Consider the following 24,922-nt stretch of genomic DNA (forward strand, 5'->3'; position numbering starts at 1 on the left):
CTATATTTCCACATCATACAAACCAGTATGTCCTGCCATCCATACAATATCCATATAGAATATCATCCTACACATCAAGCAGCTGTCAGTGGATACCAGCTGGGTATCCTAATTCAAATCAGTCCTGCACTACCTGGAGGGAGTCAGACCCTAAAGAATGAGACCAACACTGTTCCCTTTTCAGACACTAGCTACAGATTTCAGGATGTGACCTGTGCCTCTGACTATAAATGGGGCTTTCCCATGGTCTGATTCACTGGGTGGCTTATATAACTCAGACCAGCCAGACAGGAGAGATGCAGAGGGCAAGGTACACAAGCGAGGTGGTACTGCCATGCTTTCCTTGGGTGCACCATGCATTTTCCAGGTGCTACCTGTGCTGGAAATACTACTGTATTTGAAAGCATAGCACATAGTTTTTATGATGTCTTCCATACTTAAACACAACTGGTAAACCCTGAGCCAGGGTGACCAACTTAACCTTCGGTACCACCCTAGAGCTGCTCAAAGTACTAACCTTCTAGCCTCACCAGAGTCTCCCCTGGGAACTAATCCCAGCTTGTGGCTCAATAGGTGCTTTCCATCAGCCAGGTGACTAGCAAATAAAGACATTATCATCCTCGAGTCCAAGTGTGCCAGGAAATTAAACTAAATATGTTTGTATGCTGATCATCATAGCATTGGGGATAGAAAATATTATTTCTTCGTTTTCCTTTTTTTTAAAAGATTTATTTATTATGTATATAGTGTTCTGCCTGCAGGTCAGAAGAGGGTGCCAGATCTCATTACAGATGGTTGTGAGCCACCATGTGGGTGCTAGGAATTGAACTCATGACCTCTGGAAGAAGAGGCAGTGCTCTTAACCGCTGAGCCATCTCTCCAGCCCCCTTTTTCCTTTTTTTTTTTTTTTTTTTTTTTTTTTGAGACCGGGTATCATTTTGTAATCCAGGTAATCTTCCTGCCTTAACCACTCAAGCGCTAAGATGACACTCAGAAGCCACCATCCTTAGCTCGAAAACATTATTTCTAACAAAATATATACTCTGTTCACTAACTGACTACTCCAAATGCTCCAGAGAATGAATGGATTCCACACTAGAACTTGGATTAGCTGGTTTAAAGGACTGCTGCCTAATTCAAGGTAGAATCAAAAGCAGAGAATGGCTCGGAACTATTAGAGACAGTTTCTCCAGAAAGGAATAAACTAAACTCAGAGGAAAGTCCAAGGGACAGTGCTGTGTAGCTATCTCCCCCTCCCACAGGGCAACTGGTGAATATGAACCAGTGGGGCCTATTCACCTGGTTCTGCTGAACCTCCCCAGCGGCTCCCAGGCCTCTGTGGACCACTTGGATGGGGATCAGGGTCCGGTACTCACTTCTTTGCCTTAGCCACTGCTTCGATGAAAACCTGCTTGTATTTCTGCACTTGCTGCCTTAGAACCTCAAACTTATCCTTCTTGCCCTCACAGATCAGCTTGAGATCAGCTTCCAGCTCGGCACGGAGGTCAGGCTTGGACATCTCATAGCCCATGGAATCGTAACCTGCAGGGAAAGAGCAGAGCTGTGAGGTAAACACCACCACCAGGAACTTGGACACCTTGGCCTCCCCACTGCCCACCACAACCTCCCTCCTGTTTTACCTTCCACAAGTCCCATGCCCAGGTGCCCAGGGAGGAACCGCTTGTCTGAGGTGAGTCCCACATACATCCGGGCTTTGATGGTTTCAATGTGTTCTGCATGAGTTGCATCAGTACCTAGAAAGCATTTCCTTATCATCATTGTCATTGTTATCATCATTGACAGGGTCTAATAGAGTCCCAGCTGGCCTTGAACTTGCTATGCAGCCAAGGCTATCTTTGAACTATGAATCCTCCTCTACATTCCAACTGCTAGAGTTGCAGGTGTTGCCATCATGTCCATCTCAAGTCCCCATTGTTCTGAGGTGATATGGACAGCAGCACCAGCACAGCCTGTGGGTACCACGTTTACCTCTTTTGCCTGGGCAGATTTTGCAGGTAAGATCTCTTCTTCACATCTGACTTACACTAGTAATCTCACAGGCCACCTTGACTCTCCTCCCTCCTAACACTTGAGGGCCCATCAGAATTGTCAATCCCAGCCTCACAACTTCTCATTTAAACCCTTCTCCTAAATGCTGGGATCACAGGCCCATGCTACTCTTTTTTAATTTTGAGGCAGGGATTTCCTAAAATGTCAGTCCAGCCCTGGAACTTGCAGTCTTCCTGCCTCAGCTCTTGAGTTACTTGTTCTTTTTTTCTGAGACAGGGTTTCTCTGTGTAGCCCTGGCGAACTAACTCTCTAGACCAGGGTGGCTTTGAGTGCTGGGATTAAAGGTGTGCGCCACCATCGCCCAGTTGAGTTCTTTGTTTTTAATCAAAATGAACAACCAATCTAAAGGACCTAAGATGCCCTCACCTGACTTGTGAGTTATAATAAATACTACATCATCACACACATGCTGTGGTGGGGGTTCAAGAGCACTGGGAGGACTGGGGTCCCCAGCTCAGTGTCACGGTGCTTGCCTAGCTTGCACAAGACTCTAGTACTGCAAAAACAAATTTAAAAAGCACATTAGCCATGGGGTTATTTGTACTAGATATTAGCAATGTGCGATTTTGCTGAGCTTAGGTAAGTTGTTAACCTTTGCCGGTTTGCTGTCAATGTTTTCTCTTTTTAAGTTGGGGTTTGGGATGGAATCAGGGCCTGGTGTATACAGGAAGCCAAGTGCTCTGCCACTTCACCACCCTCCAGCCCTTCACTTAAACTGTAGAACAGGGAGGGATAGAAATAGATAGAAATGCCTTCCCTGAGACGTCATGCCTGGCCTACCACATGTCCAAGAGCCATGAGCTCCCCACACCAGATACTGACCGATACCATGCTTCTCCATGAGGGCAATGAGGTCAGCCTCGGTAAGCAGCTGGGGTGGGCTGGTCTCCCCATCTACCATTTCCACAGTGCTGGGCTGAAAGCGGAAGCCTTGCTCATAGACGGGGAGGAGCTACAGGAGGAGCAGGTGTGGAGTTCAGATGTTTGTCATCACTGAGTTCAGCCCTGCTTCACCAGGTAACACAAGGCTGGAGCACCACTCTGTCCCTCCCTGGGTGGGCCACCTCCTTATCACCTTGTCACTCCAGTGATCATAGGGATACACATCCAGGTAGTTACGGGCCAGGATCACAAGGCCGTGGGCTACGAAGCGCTCCTGAGCAATGTCAATCTCTACGGTAGTCTCTTGCCCCTGCGCATCCTGGGAGCAGCAAGCCAGGAAATGGCGAACGATGAACTCATATAGTCGCCGTTCATCGCCCTGAGAAAAGAAAGAGCGTGAAACTCCTTTTAGAATAGGATGTCTCCTAGAGTACAGTACCACTGGACTTTCAACTTGGCATCTGCCACTGTGAGCCGGAAGTCTGCACAGACTAGAACACGGGGCTCCTCAAGCACAGCAACACTGGGAGTCCTGGGAAGCTACAGTCTTGTAGGTTGTTTTTGTTTGTTTGTTTGTTTGTTTGAGATAGGGTCTCCTTACGGAACTCTGCCTGTCCTAGAACTCACAGAAATCTGCTTGCCTCTGCCTCCAGAGTATCAGAATTAAAGGTTTAAGTCACAAGGAAAAATTCACAACCCTAAACAGGCAAAGGTAAGCAACAGCTTCTCTGATATGAGCCTCATATAAACAGAAACAAGGTAAAAGAACAAGAAATTAGCACGATACTTTCTGAATAGAGACAGGCAGCACCGGACACAATAGCTTTGGGCTACCTTCATGCATGCACTCAAGCAGTGATTTGTGGGGGGTAATATTCCATCAGTCAGGTAAGCAAGATTTAGTGAGGCTCACCTACTAAAATAGCCGAGGAGACATTCATATATCTAAAACACGCCCCCACCCCTTCTGAGACAGGGTTTCTCTGTGTAGCCCTGGTTGTCCTGGAACTTACTCTGTAGACCAGGTTGACCTTGAATTCAGATCCACCTGCCTCTGCCTCCCAAGAGCTGGGATTAAAAGTGAGCACCACCACCACCCAGTCACAATTCCTCTTTTAAGGATTCATTTACCCATTCCATCTCCCCAGTCCAAATGTTATCATTTTTAAACAGTAAACATATAATATGCATATAAACACACGGCTATCTGTGTAGATCTCCTGTTACTTCCTTTGAATGAATTCTGACCTCCATATATAGGCTATGGTATGTGTGCCCCTCCCCACAATGAATAAAATGTAGTAAAAATAACTAAGACCAGGTATGGTGGCACACACTTTTAATCCCAGCACTTGGAGAGTAGAGACAGTTGGATCTCTGAGCTTGAGGTCAGCCTGGTCTACATAGTGAGACCTTGTCTTAACACAAAGGTTGGAAAAATTTAAAACAAAAACAGATTCACTGAAGGCTGCCTCTTGAAATGAAAGACATTTTGATATCACGGTTTCCAGAACCCAAAGCCCACAGAGCCAAGTCCAGCCTTACTACCCACCTCTGTACCTGCACTGTGCTCCAGCGGGATTCACACGCAGAGAAACTAACCTGCAAGCCACTGGTGTATTTGGTGGGGTGAATGGGAGGGTGAGCTTGATCAGATTTGCACCCATTTCGTGGAGTGGGGCCACCTCGCTCTAGAATGTTCTGAGCAAATCCTCCCCAGTGTGGGTCCAGGGTTTGCTGTTCCACCAAGGCAACCAGGTTTAAGTCTTTGGGGAAGATGTTTGTTTCTGTTCGGGGGTAGCTGATGTACCTAAGAGAAAGGTACACCAGAGGACATGATTAGGTCTTTTCATTGGTTTGTAACCACTGGAAGTTGTAGTCACCCACCTGACACTGCCAATGGAACCGTAAACTTCCTAACCTGGTAGTTGGAGATAAGGCCCCTTAAGGGGCGAAAAGCAGGGGGCTTTCCTGCTAGGTTACCCTGGAAACATACAGACAAGAAAGCAAAAGCATAATGTAGAATGAAGGCCTAAGACTCTGCAGTTTCTTGTGGCCTGCGCATACCACTGGCCCCTCTTAACAATCAAGTCTGACAGAAGGACCATGTGTGGTGAGAGCCTCAATGGACTTCACTGTTCCAGTAGCACATTCTTCTATAATTTTTAAAAATTAACTTTATTATTTTATTTATGTGCTTTACTTATATGTACACCTGTGCATCATAATTGTACCTGGTACTTCCAGAAGCCAGCATTGGATACATTGGACTTGGAGTAAGAGATGATGGTTATGAGGTATCATGTGGGTGCTGGGAATTGAACCCATGTCCTCTGCAGGAGCAGCAAATGCTCTTAACCACTGAGCCATCTCTCCAGCCTCTCTATAATTTTTCTTTCTTTCTTTTTTTTTGGTTTTTCGAGACAGGGTTTCTCTGTGTAACAGCTCTGGCTGTCCTGGAACTCGCTCTGTAGACCAGGCTGACCTCAAACTCACAGAGATCCACCTGGCTCTGCCTCCCGAGTGCTGGGATTAAAGGCCTGCACCACCACTGCCGGCTTAAAAGATTTTTTTAGGCTTATTTATGTTTTGTCTGTGTGTATGTATGTGCAACAGGTACATGTCTGGGGCCCTCGGAGGTCAGATGAGGGAGTCAGATCCTTCAGAACTGGAGTTACAGATGGTTTGAGCCACCAAGTGGGTACTGGAAATCAAACCTGGGTCTTCTGTAAGAGTAGCCTAGTGTTCTTAACCACCAAGCCACCTGTCCAGCCCTCTACAACTTCTTAAAACATATTAAGAATAATGTTGCCCAAGTGTTGGAAAGATGTCTCAGAGCACTGACTGTTCCTCCAGAAGACCTGGGTTCAATTCCCAGCTCACATCTATCTGTAATTCTGATCCCAGGGGATCCAATTCCTTCTTCTGGCCTCTTCTGGCACCAGGCACAAATGTGGTGCACAGACACACATACAAGCAAAACACTGACATGCATAAAATAAAAATGAATAACCAAGAAAACAAGAAACAATAATAACCCACTAAACTGTTCGATAGGACTGTTGACATGTGGTAGTGTCTAGCATTCTAGTATGCGTGAGGGATGACCTAGATTTAATCCTTAGTGTTAAGAAAGAAAGAAATTTATTTGAATGTTTCGTGTTTTATTTCCACATACATCTTTAAAATCTACTATGCATTTTATACTTACAATACTCAATTTGGACCACCCACCTTTCATGTTCTCAAGCAGAGGTAAGTGGATAATAAGGACACTTCACTGCTAGGGCACTCACTGATCCCAGAGTAGGAGGATTCTAACAGGCAAACAGCTCCTAAAGGTGCTGCCTGCTGGCTGACATTTGCCAGGACCCAGGAGAATGGCTGCGGGGCCAAGAGTAGGATTTAGCATAATGGTAGCATGCTTACCTACTGTGTGCAAGGCCCTGGATTAAATTCAGGGGAGCAGGGGAAGGGGTGGTTTCAGATTGCTCTGTGAGCTCTTATACTTACCCTTGTGTATAGAGCTTTTCTGCAATCCTCATGGTTTCTTTAGCATTTATTCTCAATTTCCGAGAAGCCAGCTTCTCCAGCTCCTGTCAACAGAGATAGAAGGATGAAGCTTGTGAGCCAGAGCTCAACACAAGTGCCTAATTCATCTTCAGGCAGGTCTGGCCCTGTCACTTCAGCTACAGCCATCATGCCAAGAGGGGAAGACTGCCCAAGAGAAGACTCCTGGGATTGGTCGGCCAGGCAGATCATGACTGGTAGGGGTTCTGTTTGTTTAAAATGTATTTTTAACAAGAACAACAACAAAACCAACCACTTAAACAAGAAAACACAAATAAGAGCATGGTGGTGCTTGGGAAGCAGAGATGGCAGGTCTCTGTGAGATCTAGGTTAGCCCGGTCTATTGAGTTCCAGACCAGCCATGGCTACATAGTAAAACTTGTTTCAAAATACTACAAAAACATAAATAAAAAAAAATATTTTTCTCTTTGGTTTGAAACAGTATCTCATATACTCCAAGCTGTCCTTGAACTCCTGACTCTCCTGCCTCTATCTTGCCAATGCTATCATCACGGGCATCCATCACATCTTCCTAAGGAAGTCAGTGAGTGGTTCTTCACTATAATGTACAGCTGATACTTGCCCAAGGAGTTGGCAGGTTTATAGCACCATTCCCAGATAGTATGTTGTTGTTGTTGTTTCTTTCTTTTTTCTTTTTTTTTTTTTGAGACAGTTTCTCTATATAGCCCGGGCTGTCCTGGAACTCACTCTGTAGTCTAAGCTGGCCTTGAACTCAGAGAATTATGCCTGCCTCTGCCTCTCAAGTGCTGGGATTAAAGGCATTCACCACCACTGCCTGGCCCCAGATGGTGTATTTTTTTTTTTTTTTTAAAGACAAGAGCTTTGTATGTAGCACAGGCTAGCCTTAGCTAGCATTGGCTTCCTTGATAGCTAGGATCACAGACAAGTGCTGCCACTCCTATTGAAATCTGTCTTTTTAAGAAGTAATCTGACAGGAGAATGAAGCTAACAAAGGTAATATGAGAACCACACTTAAGAGAACATGACTCAACTCTCAAAATTTCCACTAGACACTGAAAAACATCCTTTGAGGCTTTCTAATACCGTAAGCTGTTCTTTTCTATTGACAATCTGACAAAGTCAGGGCATGGTGGTGCATGACTTGAATCCCACACTCAGGAGGCAGAGGCAGGCAGATCTTTGAGTTCAAGGCCAGCCTGGTCTACATAGTGAGCTCCAGGACAGTTAGGACCCCGTTAGAGGCCTCATCTAAAAAAAAATCAAAATAAATAAACAAAAATTTAAAGAAGGACCAATGAGACATCAAAATTATGTGATTATATAAAGATTGCATTATTGATCACTTGTGTTCCGCTTTTGGTTTCAATACCTTATATAACAGTTGCATTAAGAGGCCGAGCTAACTCAGGTCTTCCGAGTGTTTTTCTGTGTGGCCTTGAGATTTGAATGATATTCCTTCCTTCCACTAGGCCACTGGCCATGCAAAACTGTAGCCCCAACAACAGAAAGTAACTGTTCCTTAGAGCCTGGAATAGCAGGAACAACCTATCTGGAACATACCACAGTGTCCAAAGCTTGAGGTCTCCACTTGCTCTTTGGCTTAGACCTGACCTCGACCACAGTTGCCGTGGGATCCTAGAAAATCAAGCACACAAAGCCCACATTTGCCTAGAGTATATCACCTCAAGGCCCCATGCTACAGCCCTTGATCAGGGGAGCATCCCATATAATATCACGCACAGTTGAAACTGGATGCCATTGCTTCCTTCCCACTCAAGCCAAGACTTGAAAGACATTTTCACAAGTCTGTAAGTGGTCTAGAACTGATGAAATTCCATAGTCTGTGATCTGAGTCAAGTCTTCAACCTACACATGCTCCTGTTACATTTTTTTCTTTTTTAAATTCAGGATAATGGGGCTGGAGTATAAGTCAGGGGCAGAGAACTTGCCTAGCATGCATAAGGCCTAGGGTTCCAACCTTAGCATCACACACCTTCATACTTGATATATAAACAGTAAAAGTTATATAATACAAACTGCAAAACTTTCAAAGACACTGTGAATGGACATAAACTTAAATGGTTTCCTAAAGAGATTTGTATATATCACAATCCAAATTTCTCTTTCACAAGAGTGGGACCAGCTGCTCTTCCCAAGAAGCTCAAAGTCTGTCACTTGCCACTTAGTTGGCATAATGGCCAAACAATGTTTATGATCACACTAATTTATTATAGGCACGTGTGTGTGTGTGGGGGGGCAACTTGTGCATGCCGTAAGCATATGTGAAGGCTAGAGGACAACTTGCAGGAAGTGGTTTCTTCTTTCCACTATGTGGGTCCTAGGAATAGAGTTCAGTTGCTCAAATGTCACCCTCACATCTTCTAGAATCAACAGTCCCCACACTACCCCCAGGTCACCTTCTATGACTTTCTCTATAAACAATTTCTGTCCTGGCAATATCGTTTTCCAAAATTCCCTACTTCATGTGTGACTTGCACTTCCTCGTGTGACCAATGGACGGAGGTTGGACCAAATGTTTAAATTCCTTCCCAGATCCAGGGGTCCAGCTATAAATGGGTTTAGAAGACTAATCCTAATCTCTGTTGAAAGTATATATTTCAGCGATCTACTTCTAAAATTTCTGACTTTATCTAAAAGTTCTACTTAATTTTCTTTTTTTTGAGACTTGGTTTCGTGTAGCCCAGGTTAGACTCAATCTCAGCAGGAGTTGAGCTGGTCCTCCTGCTTCTACCTTCCAAGTGCATGCACTGTTATACCCAGCTTTCCTTGCTGTTGATCAGGACCCACCACTGCCTCACAAATCAGGCATTCCCTACTGCAGCCTCTCCCTTAGGACAAAGATCTTACAAGTTCCTGTTCTGACTGTTAGAACACAGGCCTCAGCTGGGAGTCTATGGGGAGAAACCCCAGACTCCCCAGGAACCACCTTTGAATCATGACCCCACTTGTGCTGTGGAATACCTCCTCCGTCCAAAACAAAACAAAACACTAACCTGTAAGAATCAGAAACAGCCCTTTGTTTCCAGAATCCAAGATTTTCCTTTAAGATTCTGTCATGCTGCTTACAGTCTGTTACTAAATCTCTTCTAATGCTGTCCCATTTTATGAGCATCATTAAGGCTGGCCCTAGTCATTGCCTATATCTCTAATAAAGCTCATTCTAAGGTAATTTCGTGTCAGTATCTGGCTATGAAGCACCATCAATTTCTAACACTTGCACAACACAGGGTCTCACTACATAGACAATGCTGGCCTTGAACCTGCCTCAGCCTCCTAAGGGCTGGGATTACAAGCACGCACCATCATAATTGACCACTTTACACAGGTTTAGTGCTGTTTTCATATCATGCTGGTTCCTAAAAAAGTGATGTGGGCATGTGCATGCACGCAAGCAAGCAAGCAAGCACGCCCGCACATACACACACACACAGGCTCACATGTGGCACACAGACAGCAGTCTTGAGGAGTTGGTTTTCTCCTTCCACCATCTGGTTCCCGAGGGTTTAATTCAGGTTTTCAGGCTCGGCAGCAGGCACTGAGCCATCTTGCAGGCCCTGGGGGTATAAACTCTAAGCCAACATGCAAGCAGAGTCCAGCGGGAAACAGCAGGAACGAGTTGCTGGGAGTGCGTACAGTGCTTCTCAAAGAGCTCCTTACCTCCACACAGAGCTGATAAAGGACAAGACAGGCTGTGTGGTTAAAGAGACGGTATCTTTTCCAGTTGAACTCCACGGTCCCGTCTTTGTGGTCATGAGTTACTGTATTGGAGAGACAAACAGAGCTGTCTCAGAGAAGCCACCATATGACAGACTGGAAACGATACATTCCAGGGAAAAATCAAAGCCCTTCATTCAGGGAGGAGTTCCGGACAGTAAGGGCCCTTTCAGTACACTCTGACACTATGACAGGGCAGGGTGACGGGCAGCAAGGCTGAACCATCACCAAACCTTCACTAAGATCTGCAGCCCCTTGTCTTCCGGGGCCTGCAGACCCCAGAGAAGAACCTCAGGGCTTTACCTTTAATTCTGTGGAAGACTTCGGGCACAAAAGCCTGAATGGCTTTGAACCTCTCCACCACAAACCCCAGCGTTGGGAACTGGCAACTGCCATAGCTGATGAGCTGCTCTGCCAGAACCTCAGGGAAAATCCGCTGGAGCCGCAGGGTCTGGAACCGTGTGAAGGCAGCGCCTACAAATGGAGGGAACAAGAGAGCATGAACCATAAAGTTACTTTTGGTCCCAGGACCCACGGCAAGGTGCCACTCGGGCAACGGGCAGCCCCACCTAGCTCCTCACCGATCCTCAGGTCCAGCTCTTGCCTCACGTCCACGGCATCACTTACTCTCTGGTCAGGCTCAGTTAGGTTTTCACAGGCTGCCCTGACGGCGCGGGGCGTGATCTCAGAGAAACGGGCTCTCAACACCTGTAGATTGGGCTTGACTGTAGGAGAGAAGGAAGCAGACGCCAAACTTAATCAAAAGCGCAGCAGCACAAAAGCAACCGCTCTGCTTCTTTTCCTCCAGACAGGGTTTCTCTGTGCAGCCCCGGCTGTCCTGGAACTCACTTGGTAGCCCAGGCTGGCCTCGAACTCACAGAGATCCGCCTGTCTCTGCCTCCCGAGCGCTGGGATCAAAGGTTTTCGCCACCGCTGCCTGGCTAGAATTTAATTTAAGTGTGGTCAGAAATGACAGTGGGGTCAATTTCAGCTGAACCAAGATACTTTTGGTGAACTTTTTGAGACTTAAATCTTACTTCGATCTTATGGCTTAAATTTAGGGAAAAAACAACTTGAACAGTTAAAAGATCTCTTAAAATTTTATTTTAGGAAGCCGGGCAGTGGTGGCACATACCTTTAATCCCAGCACTTGGGAGGCAGAGGCAGGTGGATCTCTGAGAGGACAGCCTGGTTTATAGAGCGAGTTCCAGGACTGTTGCACAGAGAAACCCTGTCTCCAAAACCAATATATATATATATATTATTTTTAATGATAAGTATGTGTGTGTGCACAGCTCTGTGTATGACTCATGGGGGACTGTGTATGGAGGAACTTGGCCATAGCCCTCTTAATGAGCCCCAAGCAGACACTCAGCAGCAGACTCACCAGCCTTGCATACATGGATAATCTCAAATCCAATGTTTTCACCTTCTCTGTCACAGTCAGTCCAGATCACCAGTGCCTGACAATGCTGGGTCTCTCGTTCCAGAGTCCTCTGAAATTACAAGGCGAAAGAGCAGTCAGCAGGGAAATTACTGGGCTCCTTTTCACTAAAGAATCTGATTTAGGAGGCTGGAGAGATGGCTCCGTGGCTGTTCTTCCAGAGGAACATGTGGCAGCTCACAGCCACCTGTTCCAGGGGATCTGACCCTCCTCTAGCCTCGGGGCAGCAGACATGCATGTGGTGCACAGACAAGCATGCAGGCAAATACCTACACACATAAAACAAAACTAAGTTAAATTTAAAGAAACAAACCTGACTTAGCTAGGCAACATAGCTCATGCCTGTAACCCCAGCACTGGATTACACTGAGGTTGACCACTGTGAGTTTCTGGTTAGCCTGGGCTACAGAGTGAAACCCTGCTTCAAAAGTAAAACAAAACCCAACCAACCAAAGAAACAAACAAAAAACTCAAACAGAAACAAAAACAAAACAACAGAGTCCATGAAGAAATGGGACTGAGGATCAGCACTGGTCTTGGAGTATTCAAACTTTGGGGGAGGTGGGGGCACAGAGCAGAGAAAATTGCTCATGATATGTATGGTTCTACTACAATCCCAGACCTGTGTATATATAGAAGATGAAGGGTTTCACACAACTTCATCAGTATGATAAAATCAAAACTCAGCTGTGACACACTTCTACCATCAGTTCTGATCAAGTTTCAGTCACTGAGTAAGTTCCTTCCTAACCTCCTCCCAGACAAGGCAGCTTAGGCTGGTCTAGCACTGGCCTCATAGTTGAGGATGATCTTCAGCTCTAGCTCCTTTTGTCTACATCTCTCCCTTGCTGGGGTTACCGGCGTGTGCTATTACACCTGGTTTATGGAGCATGAAGATTAACCCAGGGCTTTTTACATACTGGGAAAGTATTCTAAAAAATGAGCTACATTCTCAGGCCTGTTCTCTGAGTTTCACAATAATAAAACTTTCCCAGTTAGAACTAAGTGCCTTGAACTGGTAATTTACCCTCCCACCCCCATTATTAATATTATTGTTATTGTGGGGGGGGCATGTGGATGCCACACAACAACTTTGTGGAATCAGTTCTGTCCTTTCACCTTAAAAAATATTTAAAATTTTTTATTATTTTTAATTATGTGTATGTGTTGGTGTGTGGAATATGTGTATTTGAAGGCAATGTCGGAAGGGGCTGAAGTATTGGATCTCCTAGAACTGGAATTACAGGTGGTTGTGTGCTGCCTGAAGTGTGAGTTGTGTGTACTCTTAGCCACAGAGCCATCTCTCCAGCCTGTTTTTTTTTTTTTAATATATTTTTCATTTGTGTGTATGTACGTTTCTGTGTGAGTACACACACAGGGGTGGGGCGCCTTCGGAGTTCAGAAGAGGATGTTAGATCCCTTGGAGCTGAGTTACAAGCATTGGAGAGCAGCCCACCCGGATGCTGGGGACTGAACTTGGGAACTTTGGAAGAACAGGAAACACTTTTCAGCACTGAGCCAAATCAAGCTCTCTTTCCATCTCTACATTGGTTCTTAGCAGTGAACACAGGCCACGAGGCTTTTGCTGACCTGACAGTTTTCTTTTCTGTTCTTTTCCTTTTTAAAGATAGGGTTTCTCTGTGTACTCCTAGCTGCCTAGAACTCACTCTGTAGCCCAGGCTGGCCTCAAACTCACAGAGATCTGCCTGCCTCTGCCTCCCGAGTGCTGGGACTAAAGGTGTGCACCACCACTGCCTGGCTGACAGTTTTCCTTTCTGAGACAGGGTCTCAGTATGGAGTCCTGGTTAACCTGGTACTTGCTATGTAGACTGAGAGGTCTACCTGCCTCTGCTTCATAACAATTTACTTTTAAACAACCAATTATACTTTGTACTTTTTTTCAACACAAGGTCTTGCCAAGTAGTCCTCACTGGCCTTGAACTGGCAATGATCTTCCTGCCTCTCCCTTGGAAGGAAGAGATGTGGGTCCATATTACTCCATCTTACTTTGAAGCTTTTAGAGTTTACCTAAGGGTGTGATGGGGGCTAGAATTAATTATTTAGTAACATTTATTCCTTGAATTTCATTTTAAAAGTTCCTTGGGTTCTTATTTAGGTGGCTCATGCCTGTCATCCCAGCACTTTGCAAGGAAGAGACAGAAACGTCTGTGCACGGTGAGGCCAACCCGGGCTACATGGCAACACCATGTCTTCAAAACAAAATGAAATACTTCATTTATACAATGGGTGGAAAAACATTTTAAAGTCATGATACTGGTTGGGCATGACGGTGTACACCTTTAATCCAGCAGAAGCAGGTGGATCTCTACAAGTTTGGGGCTAGTCTGGTCTACATACTGTATTCAGGCCAACCAAGGTTACAAAGTGAGACTCTATCTCAAAAAAATCAACAATTCATTATGATACTGAGGTTGGTGGGAAATTCCAATGCATCGAAATGAAGAAATCATTCAGTTCAATGACTTGCAGTTGTTTTAATCTCAGTGTCACACATCTTCCAAAGATCTTACCTTGATGTCTATAAAATTTTCTGGGCAGTACTTTTCAATTTCTGCTTCAAAGAGGACTAGGGGGTTGCAGCTGTGCCTAGAATAGAAACAAAAACACAAAGCCTTCACCAACAAGGGACAGAGAACCCTACGTCAGGAATGTATAACTCCAGCAGGTGCACAGGCTGCCCTTTCCTAGGAAATGGCCTAGAGAGCTGGAGACAGAGATGCTACTCAGAAGGCCAAACAGAAGAACCACTAGATCCCAGGGATTCAAAGCCAGCCTGAGCAGACCATGACTCAAAAACAAAAACAAAAACAAAACAACCAAACCAGAACCAAAAAAATAAGGCTGGGCAAGGTAGCATGTGCCAGACATCCAGTACTTGGAAATATTAGTCAGAAAGACTGGAGATAGATCATGTCTCAAAAGAGAGGAAAGGAAAAGTGATCAAAGGATTAAAAGTAAAGCTATGAGTTTCTGCATAACACTGTCCACTCTCCCAAGCAGATTAACAGGAGATGCAGACAAGAAACTCGGGAGTCAGGCCAGGCAGATCTCTGTGAGTTCAAGGCCAGCCTGGTCTACAGAGTGAGATCCAGGACAGGCACCAAAACTACACAGAGAAACCCTGTCTCAAAAAACAAAAAACAAAAAAACAAAAAAACAAAAACAAAAACAAAAAAAAAAGAAACTCAGGAGCCCATTCATGCACATCTGCAATGGAATAAATGCAATCCGGACTTCACTGAAGGGTCTACTTAGGGGAACACATCAAAGTGGGTATTTATTCTAAAGGTATGATAAAACTTATAGCAGATCATATAACCCTAGGTAATTTTAGAATTACAAATTAGTATTTACAAATTATTATAAATGACATGGTAACATCAACATGCTTCAAAATCCCTGTAATATTTTTCACACCTTACTTCCCATACTAATTTTACTGACCATTTCCGAAACTTCATCTGGAAATCATGAGCCAGCAAATGTCCCGAGACTGAAGTCATTATCATAGTAACATTCTGAGTAACAACAAAACGAAAGTTAGTCTTTCTGTAGTTGCACTTTGCCAATCATTCAATGGAAAGGAGAAGAACAGACAATGAACAGACCTCAGGACAAACACAGCTGACGGAGAAGAAAGGACCACAAACTTAACTGCAAAGCCAAAATCACAACCATGGGGCACAACCACCATTAACCCCCCTCCCTCTGACCACAAACTTACAGAGATTCACCCACCCCTGTCTCCCAATTGCTGAGATTAAAGGTGCGGGTCACAATGCCCCACCACCATTGTTTATTTTTAAAAAATGTATTTATTTTACTTTATGTGTATGGATTATTTTGCCTGTATGTATGCGCACCATGTGCATGTGTGGTGTTCATGGAGGTCAGAAGAGGGTAGCAGATCCCCTAGAACTAGAGTTTAGGATGGTTGTATGGATGCTGGGAACAGAATCTGGGTCCTCTGCAAGAGCATCAAGTGCTCTTAACGGCTGAGTTACCTCTCCAGCCCCAATAATCACCATTCTAATATCAGTTCCATGATGCCTTTTGGATCATTTAAGATTTCCTCAGGAGGCCAGGCATGGTGGCACATGCTTTTGATCCTAGCACTTGGGAGGTAGAGGAAGGTATATCTCTTTGTTTTCCAGGCCACCCGGACTACATAGTAAGATTGGGGGAAAAAAAAAATCTCAGGGACAAGAGAGTTGTAACTGTCATTGAGTGGTTAAGTACTCAGTTTGAGGCCCCATGTTCCTTCCCCAACACAACATTTTGGAATGTGTGTAGTAGACAGATGAGGTCTTCAAAGTACTGTATATTAGCTTCTTTCTTGTTAAACAGTGGAGACAGGACCAAAGTCTATTGAAAAGGTATCTCCTTATGTTATAAAATTATCAGATATGGGGATACATAGAATAGTTGGTAGAGTGCTGGCCTAGCATGTGTGAAGCCCAGAGCCCAGTCTCCAGCACTGTATAAACCAGACACGAAGGTGTATGTGTGTACTCTCCAGCACTTAGGAGGCAGTGGCAGAATGATCTGTAATTCAAGCCAATCTTCAATTACATAGACTACATTATCACCTGTAACCACAGACCACATATAAATATATGGTTTTTCCAAGACAAGGTTTCTCTGTGCCCTGGAACTCACTTTGTAGACCAGGCTGGCCTCGAACTTACAGAGATCCACCTGCCTCTGTCTCCAGAGTGTTGTGCTAAAAGGTGTGAGCCATTGCCACTGCTGCCGCCACCACCACTACCTGCTGGACCTTTATAACTTAGGTAAAATACAAGCGATTTAGAGAGGATCTAGGGATCTGCAAGGACATGTCAGCTTTTTTTCCTTTACTTATTCATATTTATTTATTTTAATTACGTTATTCATTTACTATGTGGAGGTAAAGACAAGTGTTAGCATTTGGTTTTCTCTCTCTAAAATGTGGGTTCCAGAAGTTGAATTCTGGGCTAGAAACAGGGTCAAAAGACTAACCACCATGTCAGTCTTACATGTCAGCTTTATGATGGAAGCACATTAGTACCTACCTGTCCATACAGATGATAGTCAAATTCATAAATCTTGTTGAATTTAGAAAAGCCTTCTTTCTGTAAAGCACAAGAAAAATATGTAAAAATTTCAAATCATATTTAAAAAAAAAACAAATGACTCCTCAACATAAAGAACGAGTAGTACCCACAGAATGGGAGAAGAGGATACTAAAAAAAGCAAGTGTAACTTGACACACAAGCATTTAAGAGGCTATGAGTTAAATGAGCTTGAAGCCTGCCTGGGCTACAGAGACCAAGTTTAAACAAACAAACAAACAAACAAACAAAAATACTATTTCCTAATCATAAAGATGAAGCAGGTTGGGCTGTAGCTCAATAGAAGACAGTTTGCCTCCAGTGCACAAAGCCATAGGTTCAATCACCAGTTGTGTGTGGTGGCACATGACTTCAATCCCAGCACTCAGGAGGCAGAGGCACAGGCCAGCCTGGTCTACATAGTGAGTTCTAGGACACCAAGGGCTACATAGGGAAACTCTGTCTCAAATGAAAAAGAAAAAAGAAAAAGAAAACTAGGCTAAATAAGATCATTTATTAATATAGCTACCAAGCATTAAATCTATGGAGTCTTTATGCTAGAAGGTAAATTCTGAATCAAGCCAACAATGCAGATGAGTAAGTAGACTTGTCCAAGGTCACGTGACAAATCAATGGCAAATCTTGTCCCTCTGTTCCTTCCTCTCTCTACATTTTTGCTATTTCAAGCAATAAATAAACCAACCAATAAACCAAAAAACTTGTAACTCATGTTACTGACTTTTCTGAACCTCAATTTACGCCTAAACAAAGTCATTTTTGAGGCTCCTTCCGATTCTGAAAACCCATTCTTCAGCTACAGTTAGGGAGGAACAAGACCCGTTCAGACCAAACTCCCCTCCTCAGCCATCAACCAGTCAGCTGCAGCAGCTTACACCTGCTGTATGGACTCAGAATACAGCAGGAAGGCTGGCTGCCTGGAGACGGTGGCACAGTCAGGGGCCCAGAAGGGACACAACAGAAGACTGTCCTTCAGCCTCAAAGAGACGCATTTTCTGTGTGGAACACTAGGTAAATTGGTCTTGGAGGCAAAATGGTACATGTTTTTTTTTTTTCTTTCTTTTTGGTGTGCTGGGAATGGAACCAGGGCTTGAAGCATACATGGCCATACTCTCAAACCTGTAAGGGCAATCCCACCCCCCATCCCCCCACTTCCCCAAGACAGGGTTTCTCTGTGTAGCTTTGATGCCTCTCCTGGAACTCACTTTGTAGACCAGGCTGGCCTCAAACACACAGAGATCTGCCTGGCTCTGCCTCCTGAGTACTGGGATTAAAAATGTGTGCCACCATTGCCTGGCCAGGGAAAAATTTGAAAGGGAAATCACCACTATCTGATAACTACGAGTACAATGTTGACTAACTCTAGGAAAAGGCTGGGTAGCCTAGGCTTATAATCCTAGATACTTATAAAGCCTAGGTAGTAGGATTGAAAGTTAAGGCAGTCCTGGGCAACCTAGTGAGCCTGTCTCAAGGTAAAAAGTTTAAAAAATACTGGGTGTTCGACTGGGCATAGTCAGTCAGTCAAGTGTTTGCCATACCAACCACGAGGAACTGAGTTTGGATCCCCAGCACCAAAGTCCCCAGCTGGGTGCTGGTGTAGTGCCCCTGTGACCCTGACCCTGGGGAGAGGGAAGCAGAGACAGGAGGATCCCTAGAATTTTCTGGCCAGCCAGCCTAGTCAAGGGTGGGTTCCAGGTTCAATGAGAGACATGTCAAAAACAAAACAAAACAAAACAAAACAAAAAAAAAAAAAAAACAAGGTGAAAAGCAATAAATGAAAACATCAGACATCATCCTCTAGTCTCCATGTGCACACACGTTTGCATATACAAAATGTAGTAGTTTTGGGCTGGAGAGATGGCTCAGAGGTTAAGAACACTGGCTGTTCTTCCACAGGTCCTGAGTCCAATTCCCAGCACACATACGGTGGCTCACAACCATCTGTAATGAGATCTGGCTCCCTCTTCTGGCCTTCAGGGATACATGCAAACAGAACACTGTATACATAATAAATAAATAAATAAATCTTTAAAAAAACAACCAAACAAAAAAACAACCAAACAAAAAAACAACCAAACAAAATGTAGTGGTTTGAGTGAGAATGGCCCCCATAGACACATATATTTTAATGATTTGTCACCAGGGAGTAGAACTCTTTGAAAAGATTAGGGGGTGTGACCTTGTTGGGGGAAGTGTGTCAATGGGGGCTTAGAGGGTTTCTGAGGTCCAGTCTCTCTCTGCCTGCTGCCTATAGATAAAGATGTAAAGCTCTCAGCTACTGCTTCATACATGCCTGCTTGTGCGCTATCATGCTCCCAACCATAATAATGGACTAACCCTCTGAAACTGTAAGTAAGCCTCCAATTAAATGCTTTCTTGTATAAGAGTTGCCTTGGTCATGGTGTCTCTTCACAGCAATAGAACAGTGACTAAGACACACGCACGCACGCATGTAGGCACGCATTCATGCATGTACTCAAACCCCAAACACAATAAAAATGCTGGGTGGGGTGATACACACCTTTAAACCCAAACTTTGAGATGTGGAGATGGAAGGATCATTAATTTAAGGTTATCTTTAACTATATAATGAGTGCAATGCCAACCTGGTTACATGAAACCTGGGCTTAAAAGAAAAATTTAAAAAAAAAAAAAAAAAAAAAAAGCTCAAACTAAGAAAAACAACCAAAAAAGGAAATCATGTAATAACAATTTGGTCTCATTCATTTGTTCTTTTTTTTTTTTTTCTTTTATGTATGTGAATGGAGGAGGAGGAGGTGGAGGGCTGGGTGGTAGCACATGCCTTTAATCCCAGTACTCGGAGACAGAGGCAGGTGGATCTCTGAGTTCAAGGCCAATCTGGACTACAGAGTGAGTTCCAGGACATCCAGAGCTACACAGAGAAACCCTGTCTCCAAAAACCTGGAAAAAAAAAGAAAAGAAAAGAAAAAGAAATAGCAGTAGTCAGAGCTGGAGAGATGGCTCAGCAGTTAAGAGCACTGGCTGCTCTTACAGAGGACACAGGTTCAATTCCTAGCACCAACATGGTGGATTAAAACCATCTGTAACTCCAGTTCCAAGGGATCTGACACTCTTTTCTGACCTCTGTGGGCACCAAGCACACATGTGGTACAGACATACATAAAGGCAACACTCATACACATACAATTTAAAAATCAAAAGAATAAATCTCTTCTTTAATCAATGAGATCAAGAGTCCTCAAAAGGTAACCCTGATATTAATAGCTATCTAGTAAACTTTGTTTTAAAGACAAGAGACTCCTATAGCCTAGGCTGGCCTCAAACTTCTGTAGTCAAGAATGACTTTGAACTTACCCACCTTGTCAGTGCTGGGATAACAGGTGTGCATCACCATGCCTTGTCTACTCCAGTAAACTAGCATAAAGAATATACTTTATGGCTGGGTGGAGGTGGTGTATTCCTTTATTTCCAGCACTCGAAAAACAAGAACAAAAAGATATACTTTATGATTCCATTACTAGGTTCTTTTTTTGTTGTTGTTTGTTTGTTTCTTTTTTGAGACAGACTTTCTGTATATAACAGCTTTAGCTGACCTGGAACTTGCTTTGTAGACCAGGCTAGTCTCAAACTCAGAGATCTACCTGCTGCTGCCTCAGAAGTGCTGAGATTAAAGGTGTGCAATACCCAGCCTCCACTCCCTTTTTCAAATCCCTGTTATAAAGCTGCCATGAGCACAACTTCATTTTGAGTTGTATGTATGCCTAAGTCTTAACTACTCCATTAGAGTTTAAACTCTCTTAAAGACAGGAATCCTGTCCCACGCTGACCATCAACAGGCTGTTCCAGGGAGAAATAAACCAACGAGATTTAGCCAGAGTTCTTAGAGAGGTAGTATATTATAGAATAGATGGACAAACAGCTAGATAACTAAACTCACTGATGACAGAGAGGTGAGAACAAAAGAGATAAAAAGGTTGAAAAGAGGAGAGAATGGGTGGGGAGGATGCCTGGGAAACACCACAAAAGAGACTACATTTAGGATGTCTTATTTTTTTCTTTTAAAAGATGAATTGGGCTGGAGAGATGGTTCAGTGGCTAAGAGCACTGGCAACTCTTCTGGAGAACCCAGGTTCAATTCCCAGCACCACACAGAGGCTCACATCTGTCTGCAGCTCCAGACCCAGAGGATTTGAGCCCTTTTCTGGCCTCCATGGGCACTAGGCACACACATAGTACACTTACATACATGCAGGCAGAAAACCCACACACATCAAAATTTTAAATTAAAACCAGAAAAGATGAAAAGTAAAAGCCAGGTGTGGTGATGGCTTTAACCCCATCACTCATGAGTAGAGCCAGGTGGGTCTCTGTGGGTTTTGAGTCCAGCCTGGTCTTCACAATGAATAAGTTCCAGGTCAGCCAGAGCTACATAGTGAGACTGTCTCAAGAAAAAAAAAACAAAAACAAAAACAAAAAGGACAGGAGAGATGGTTCAGAGGTTAAGAGCACTGGCTGTTCTTCCAGAGGTCTTGAGTTCAATTCCCAGCAACCACATGGTGGCTCACAATCATCTGTAATGAGATCTGGTGCCCTCTTCTAGCCTGCAGGGATACATGCAGGTAGAACACTGTATACATAATAAATAAATCATATATATATATGAAAGAGAGATGATTTAACAGGGTCAGGCACCAGCACCTCCACTGGATGGCTTACAACAACCGGCATCTCCAGGGGAGCTGAACACTCTTCTGAACTCTTCCAAGACAGGGTTTCTCTGTGTAACAGCCCTAGCTGTCCTGGAACTCGCTCTGTAGACCAGACTGGCCTTGAACTCACAGAAATCCGCCTGGCTCTGCCTCCCGAGTGCTGGGATTAAAGGGAGCACCACCACCACCACCCAGCTTTCTGAACTCTTCAGGCACCTCCACTCTCACATGCACAAGCTCGCATGCAGACATTTATACATACACACAAGTCAATCAGCAGATGGCACCAAATGGAAAACAACATTTGCTTAGCCACTAGACAAGGTACATGCACCTTCAAATTATTCTTTTCTTTATGGTGCATGCTAAGCATGCTCAGAAGCATTTCTTTCCATCACTTTTATCCTTTATATATGTTTTATGAGTTTGAGATAAATGCCCAAAATGTATCTATCTTTTCTTTTTAAAGTATGGCCTTAAATTGAGCATATGAAGTAATACACTCTAAGTGAACGTGGTTAAAAATGGGCTGACCCCTACATAAGGTTCCCTAAGTAAAACCCCATGCTTCCTTTGTTTAAGAAGAGCACTGTACTGTGTGCTCTTGTCTGCTGTAGGCAATAAATGTCTCCACCCCACCCCCACTCTGACTACACTTATTGTTGGCTTTGTGTTCACCAAGATTCAAGATTTCAAACTTGTGTTCAGTTATAATTCCAAGTGGAACCCACATTTGCAAAATTATGGTCAACTTTTACTTTATTTAAATTTTCTTTATAGATTTATTTTTGTTCTATACCTACGTATGTTTTGCCTACATGTATGTCTGTGTACCATGTACACCCAGTGTCCATGGGAGGCAGTAGAGAACATCCGATTTCCCGGTTGTTGTGAACTGTCATATGGGTACTGGGTGTCAAACCCAGGTCCTCTATAAGAGTGGCCAGTGTTCTCAAGTGCTGAGCATCTCTCCAGCCCCATCTCTCCAGCCCCATCTCTCCAGCCCCATCTCTCCAGCCCCATCTCTCCAGCCCCATCTCTCCAGCCCCACCCTGCTTCCCCTGCATCACTACAAAACTACCCAGAGTTCAGAACTCTGTCTTCTCCCATGAGAGCTCGGTGCTATCTTTCCAACTCTTGCCTCTTACTCTTCAAATACTCGGCTGCCAGTGACGTTATGAAACCCAAGAGTTTCAACACTCTTGCCACTCACTAATCTCCCTGGGGGTGGTGCAAGGGCTTAGCAGGTTAAAGTGCTCGCCATGGAAACCTCACAACCCAGAGTTGGACACCTAGAACCAACCTAAGGATGGAAGGAGAACACTGGCTCCACAAAGTCGTCCCTGATCCCCACACACCTGATGTGGCAAGCACTCCCCCTTCCTCATATATACACACACACTAAGAAAAGCAAAATAATACAAAAAACCTTATCAGACTTTTCTCAATTGGTGCAGAAAAAGCACCTTGCTAGAATTCAATACCCTTTCCCAATTCAATAAGAGTAGAAATATCTTCAACATTAATAAAGCTAACACATGTCAGAGTGAAAGGATGAAAACTCCCCTGCTAAGATCAGTAACAGTTCCAGGACAGTTACACAGATAAACCCTGTCTCAAAAAAAGAAGGGAAAAGAAAAAAAGGAATGAAAGAAAGAAAAAATCAGTAACAACACTAGTACCATTCTTGGTCCTGCTTTTCAACACTATCCTAGAATACTGGCAAGACAAAGAAATACAGGACAACAAGGCTGGAAAAGAAAAATTTATGGACAACACGACTGTTTCACTATGTAGCCTAGCTTGCCTGGGACTCAGAGATCCCCTTTCCTCTGCCTCCTGAGTGCTGGAATTAGACAGGCACCACTACTCCCAGCTTAACATGACCTCTGTGTAGTCCTGGCTGTCCTGGATCTCGCTCTGTAGACCAGGCTGGCCACAAACTCAGAGATCCACCTGTCTCCGCCTCCTGAGAGCTGGGTTTAAAGGCGTGTGTCACCACTTCTCGGCAACATGATCTTTTTCAAGACAGGGTTTCAGAGGCAGCACTGGCTGTCCTCAAAATGATAGAAATCTATTTGTCTCTGCCTCTGAGTGCTGGGATTAAAGGCTTGAACCAACACATCTGCCCAACATGATCTTTTATATGTGAAAAAGTCCTAAAGAGATAACAAAAAGCTGATTAGTGGTAATAAACAAACCCAGCAAGGTTGCAGGATACATGTTCAACAGAAAAATCATTACCGTGAACTGGCCATGGTACATACTCCAGCCAAGGCAGGAAGATTGCCACAACTTCAAATTCAAGCCCAGCTTACAATTCCCCTCTGTGCAAACTACAGGACCTTACCAGGGGTAGAGACAAGTAGATCTCTGAGAGTTCAAGGCTAGTCTGGTCTACAAAGTGAGTTCCAGGATAGCCAAGGCTGTTTCACAGAGAAACTCTGTCATGAAAAAAACAACAAACAAACAAGCCAGGAAGTAGTGGCGCATGCCTTTAAATGCAGCACTCAAGAGGCAGAGGCAGAGGCAGCCAGATCTCTGCAAGCTTTCAAGGCCAGCCTGGTCTACAGAGTGAGTTCCAGGACAGCCAGGGCTGTTGTTACACTGAGAAACCCTGTCTCAAAGAGCAAACAAACAAAAATAGAGGGTGAGGTGGCTGACTGTGTTCGTGTATGTACTTTGCATACCCCTCCTGCCATGTGTTAAGGCCAATACATTTCCTGTATCAGACTAAGGAGGTATTCCAGACCCCGTGTCGAGATCTTGGTTTTGGAACACTGTTTTACTTAATGTACCAATTGGGTTCTAAAGAAAACTTAAGTTTCTCCTGTACCTCCAAAAGGTTGTACTAAAATAGTTTCCCCTGACCCCTGGATGCTTCTTGATAAAGTTAACTTGGCAAAATACAGGAAGAATTCATCAAGGTCACAGGGTATTAAAGTAAGGTAGAGTATGTGGGTGAAAGTGGCTAGTCGGATAGGCCTCCCTTCCTCATGGCCACTAGTGAGGGAGGATGGGATACAGGGAACTCAGGTACCACTGTTGAGTATGGTCTTTTTACTTTCCTTGTGGTTGCTCATGGAAGGAGAAGGGAAAGTCACAGGAAAATCTGCAGAGGATGCTCTGAAGAAGACAAAGGAGCTATGGAAGACGTTTCAGTGTATCTTCTTGTCTTACAGAGAGTAACAAGGCACTCCTAAACTGTAGCAGTTTAAGCCAGCCCTTCAAAAGAAGAAAGGCCTGCTACTTTCTGCATTCCATCTTGGCCTTAATTTTGATAATAAAAATGGCTTCTATAGAAAAATATCAATCATAGTATTTGCTTATCCTACAAAGAAGTTTGTAGAAAGGACACTCAGTCTTAGATTGCCCGTTCCCCCTTGCTGGTACATTTTGATAACAGATAAAAGTTTTCA

The 24,922-nt window shown here is 44.1% G+C and overlaps 1 protein-coding gene across 4 annotated transcripts in view; it reads right to left on the bottom strand.

The window, feature by feature from the left end:
* Nucleotides 1-24,922, bottom strand: part of Top3a (DNA topoisomerase III alpha) — a 41,192-nt gene that overhangs the window by 8,533 nt on the left and 7,737 nt on the right. For 2 of the 4 annotated variants that reach the window (XM_076542504.1, XM_042284141.2), the window contains 15 exons: nucleotides 20,153-20,268; nucleotides 16,756-16,815; nucleotides 15,149-15,222; nucleotides 14,215-14,290; nucleotides 11,627-11,735; nucleotides 10,821-10,964; nucleotides 10,543-10,713; nucleotides 10,183-10,283; nucleotides 8,065-8,139; nucleotides 6,466-6,548; nucleotides 4,555-4,762; nucleotides 3,146-3,331; nucleotides 2,893-3,022; nucleotides 1,641-1,754; nucleotides 1,377-1,542 (listed from right to left, as the gene is read on the bottom strand). In XM_076542504.1, coding sequence (XP_076398619.1) covers nucleotides 1,377-1,542; nucleotides 1,641-1,754; nucleotides 2,893-3,022; nucleotides 3,146-3,331; nucleotides 4,555-4,762; nucleotides 6,466-6,548; nucleotides 8,065-8,139; nucleotides 10,183-10,283; nucleotides 10,543-10,713; nucleotides 10,821-10,964; nucleotides 11,627-11,735; nucleotides 14,215-14,290; nucleotides 15,149-15,222; nucleotides 16,756-16,815; nucleotides 20,153-20,215 — 1,760 coding nt within the window. In that variant the 5' untranslated portion in view covers nucleotides 20,216-20,268. The remainder of the gene's footprint in view (nucleotides 1-1,376; nucleotides 1,543-1,640; nucleotides 1,755-2,892; nucleotides 3,023-3,145; nucleotides 3,332-4,554; nucleotides 4,763-6,465; nucleotides 6,549-8,064; nucleotides 8,140-10,182; nucleotides 10,284-10,542; nucleotides 10,714-10,820; nucleotides 10,965-11,626; nucleotides 11,736-14,214; nucleotides 14,291-15,148; nucleotides 15,223-16,755; nucleotides 16,816-20,152; nucleotides 20,269-24,922) is intronic. The other 2 variants (XM_042284140.2, XM_006973597.4) reach the window with 1 other exon arrangement.

The sequence above is a fragment of the Peromyscus maniculatus genome, chromosome 8, assembly GCF_049852395.1.
Source record: "Peromyscus maniculatus bairdii isolate BWxNUB_F1_BW_parent chromosome 8, HU_Pman_BW_mat_3.1, whole genome shotgun sequence".
Classification (NCBI taxonomy): domain Eukaryota; kingdom Metazoa; phylum Chordata; class Mammalia; order Rodentia; family Cricetidae; genus Peromyscus; species Peromyscus maniculatus.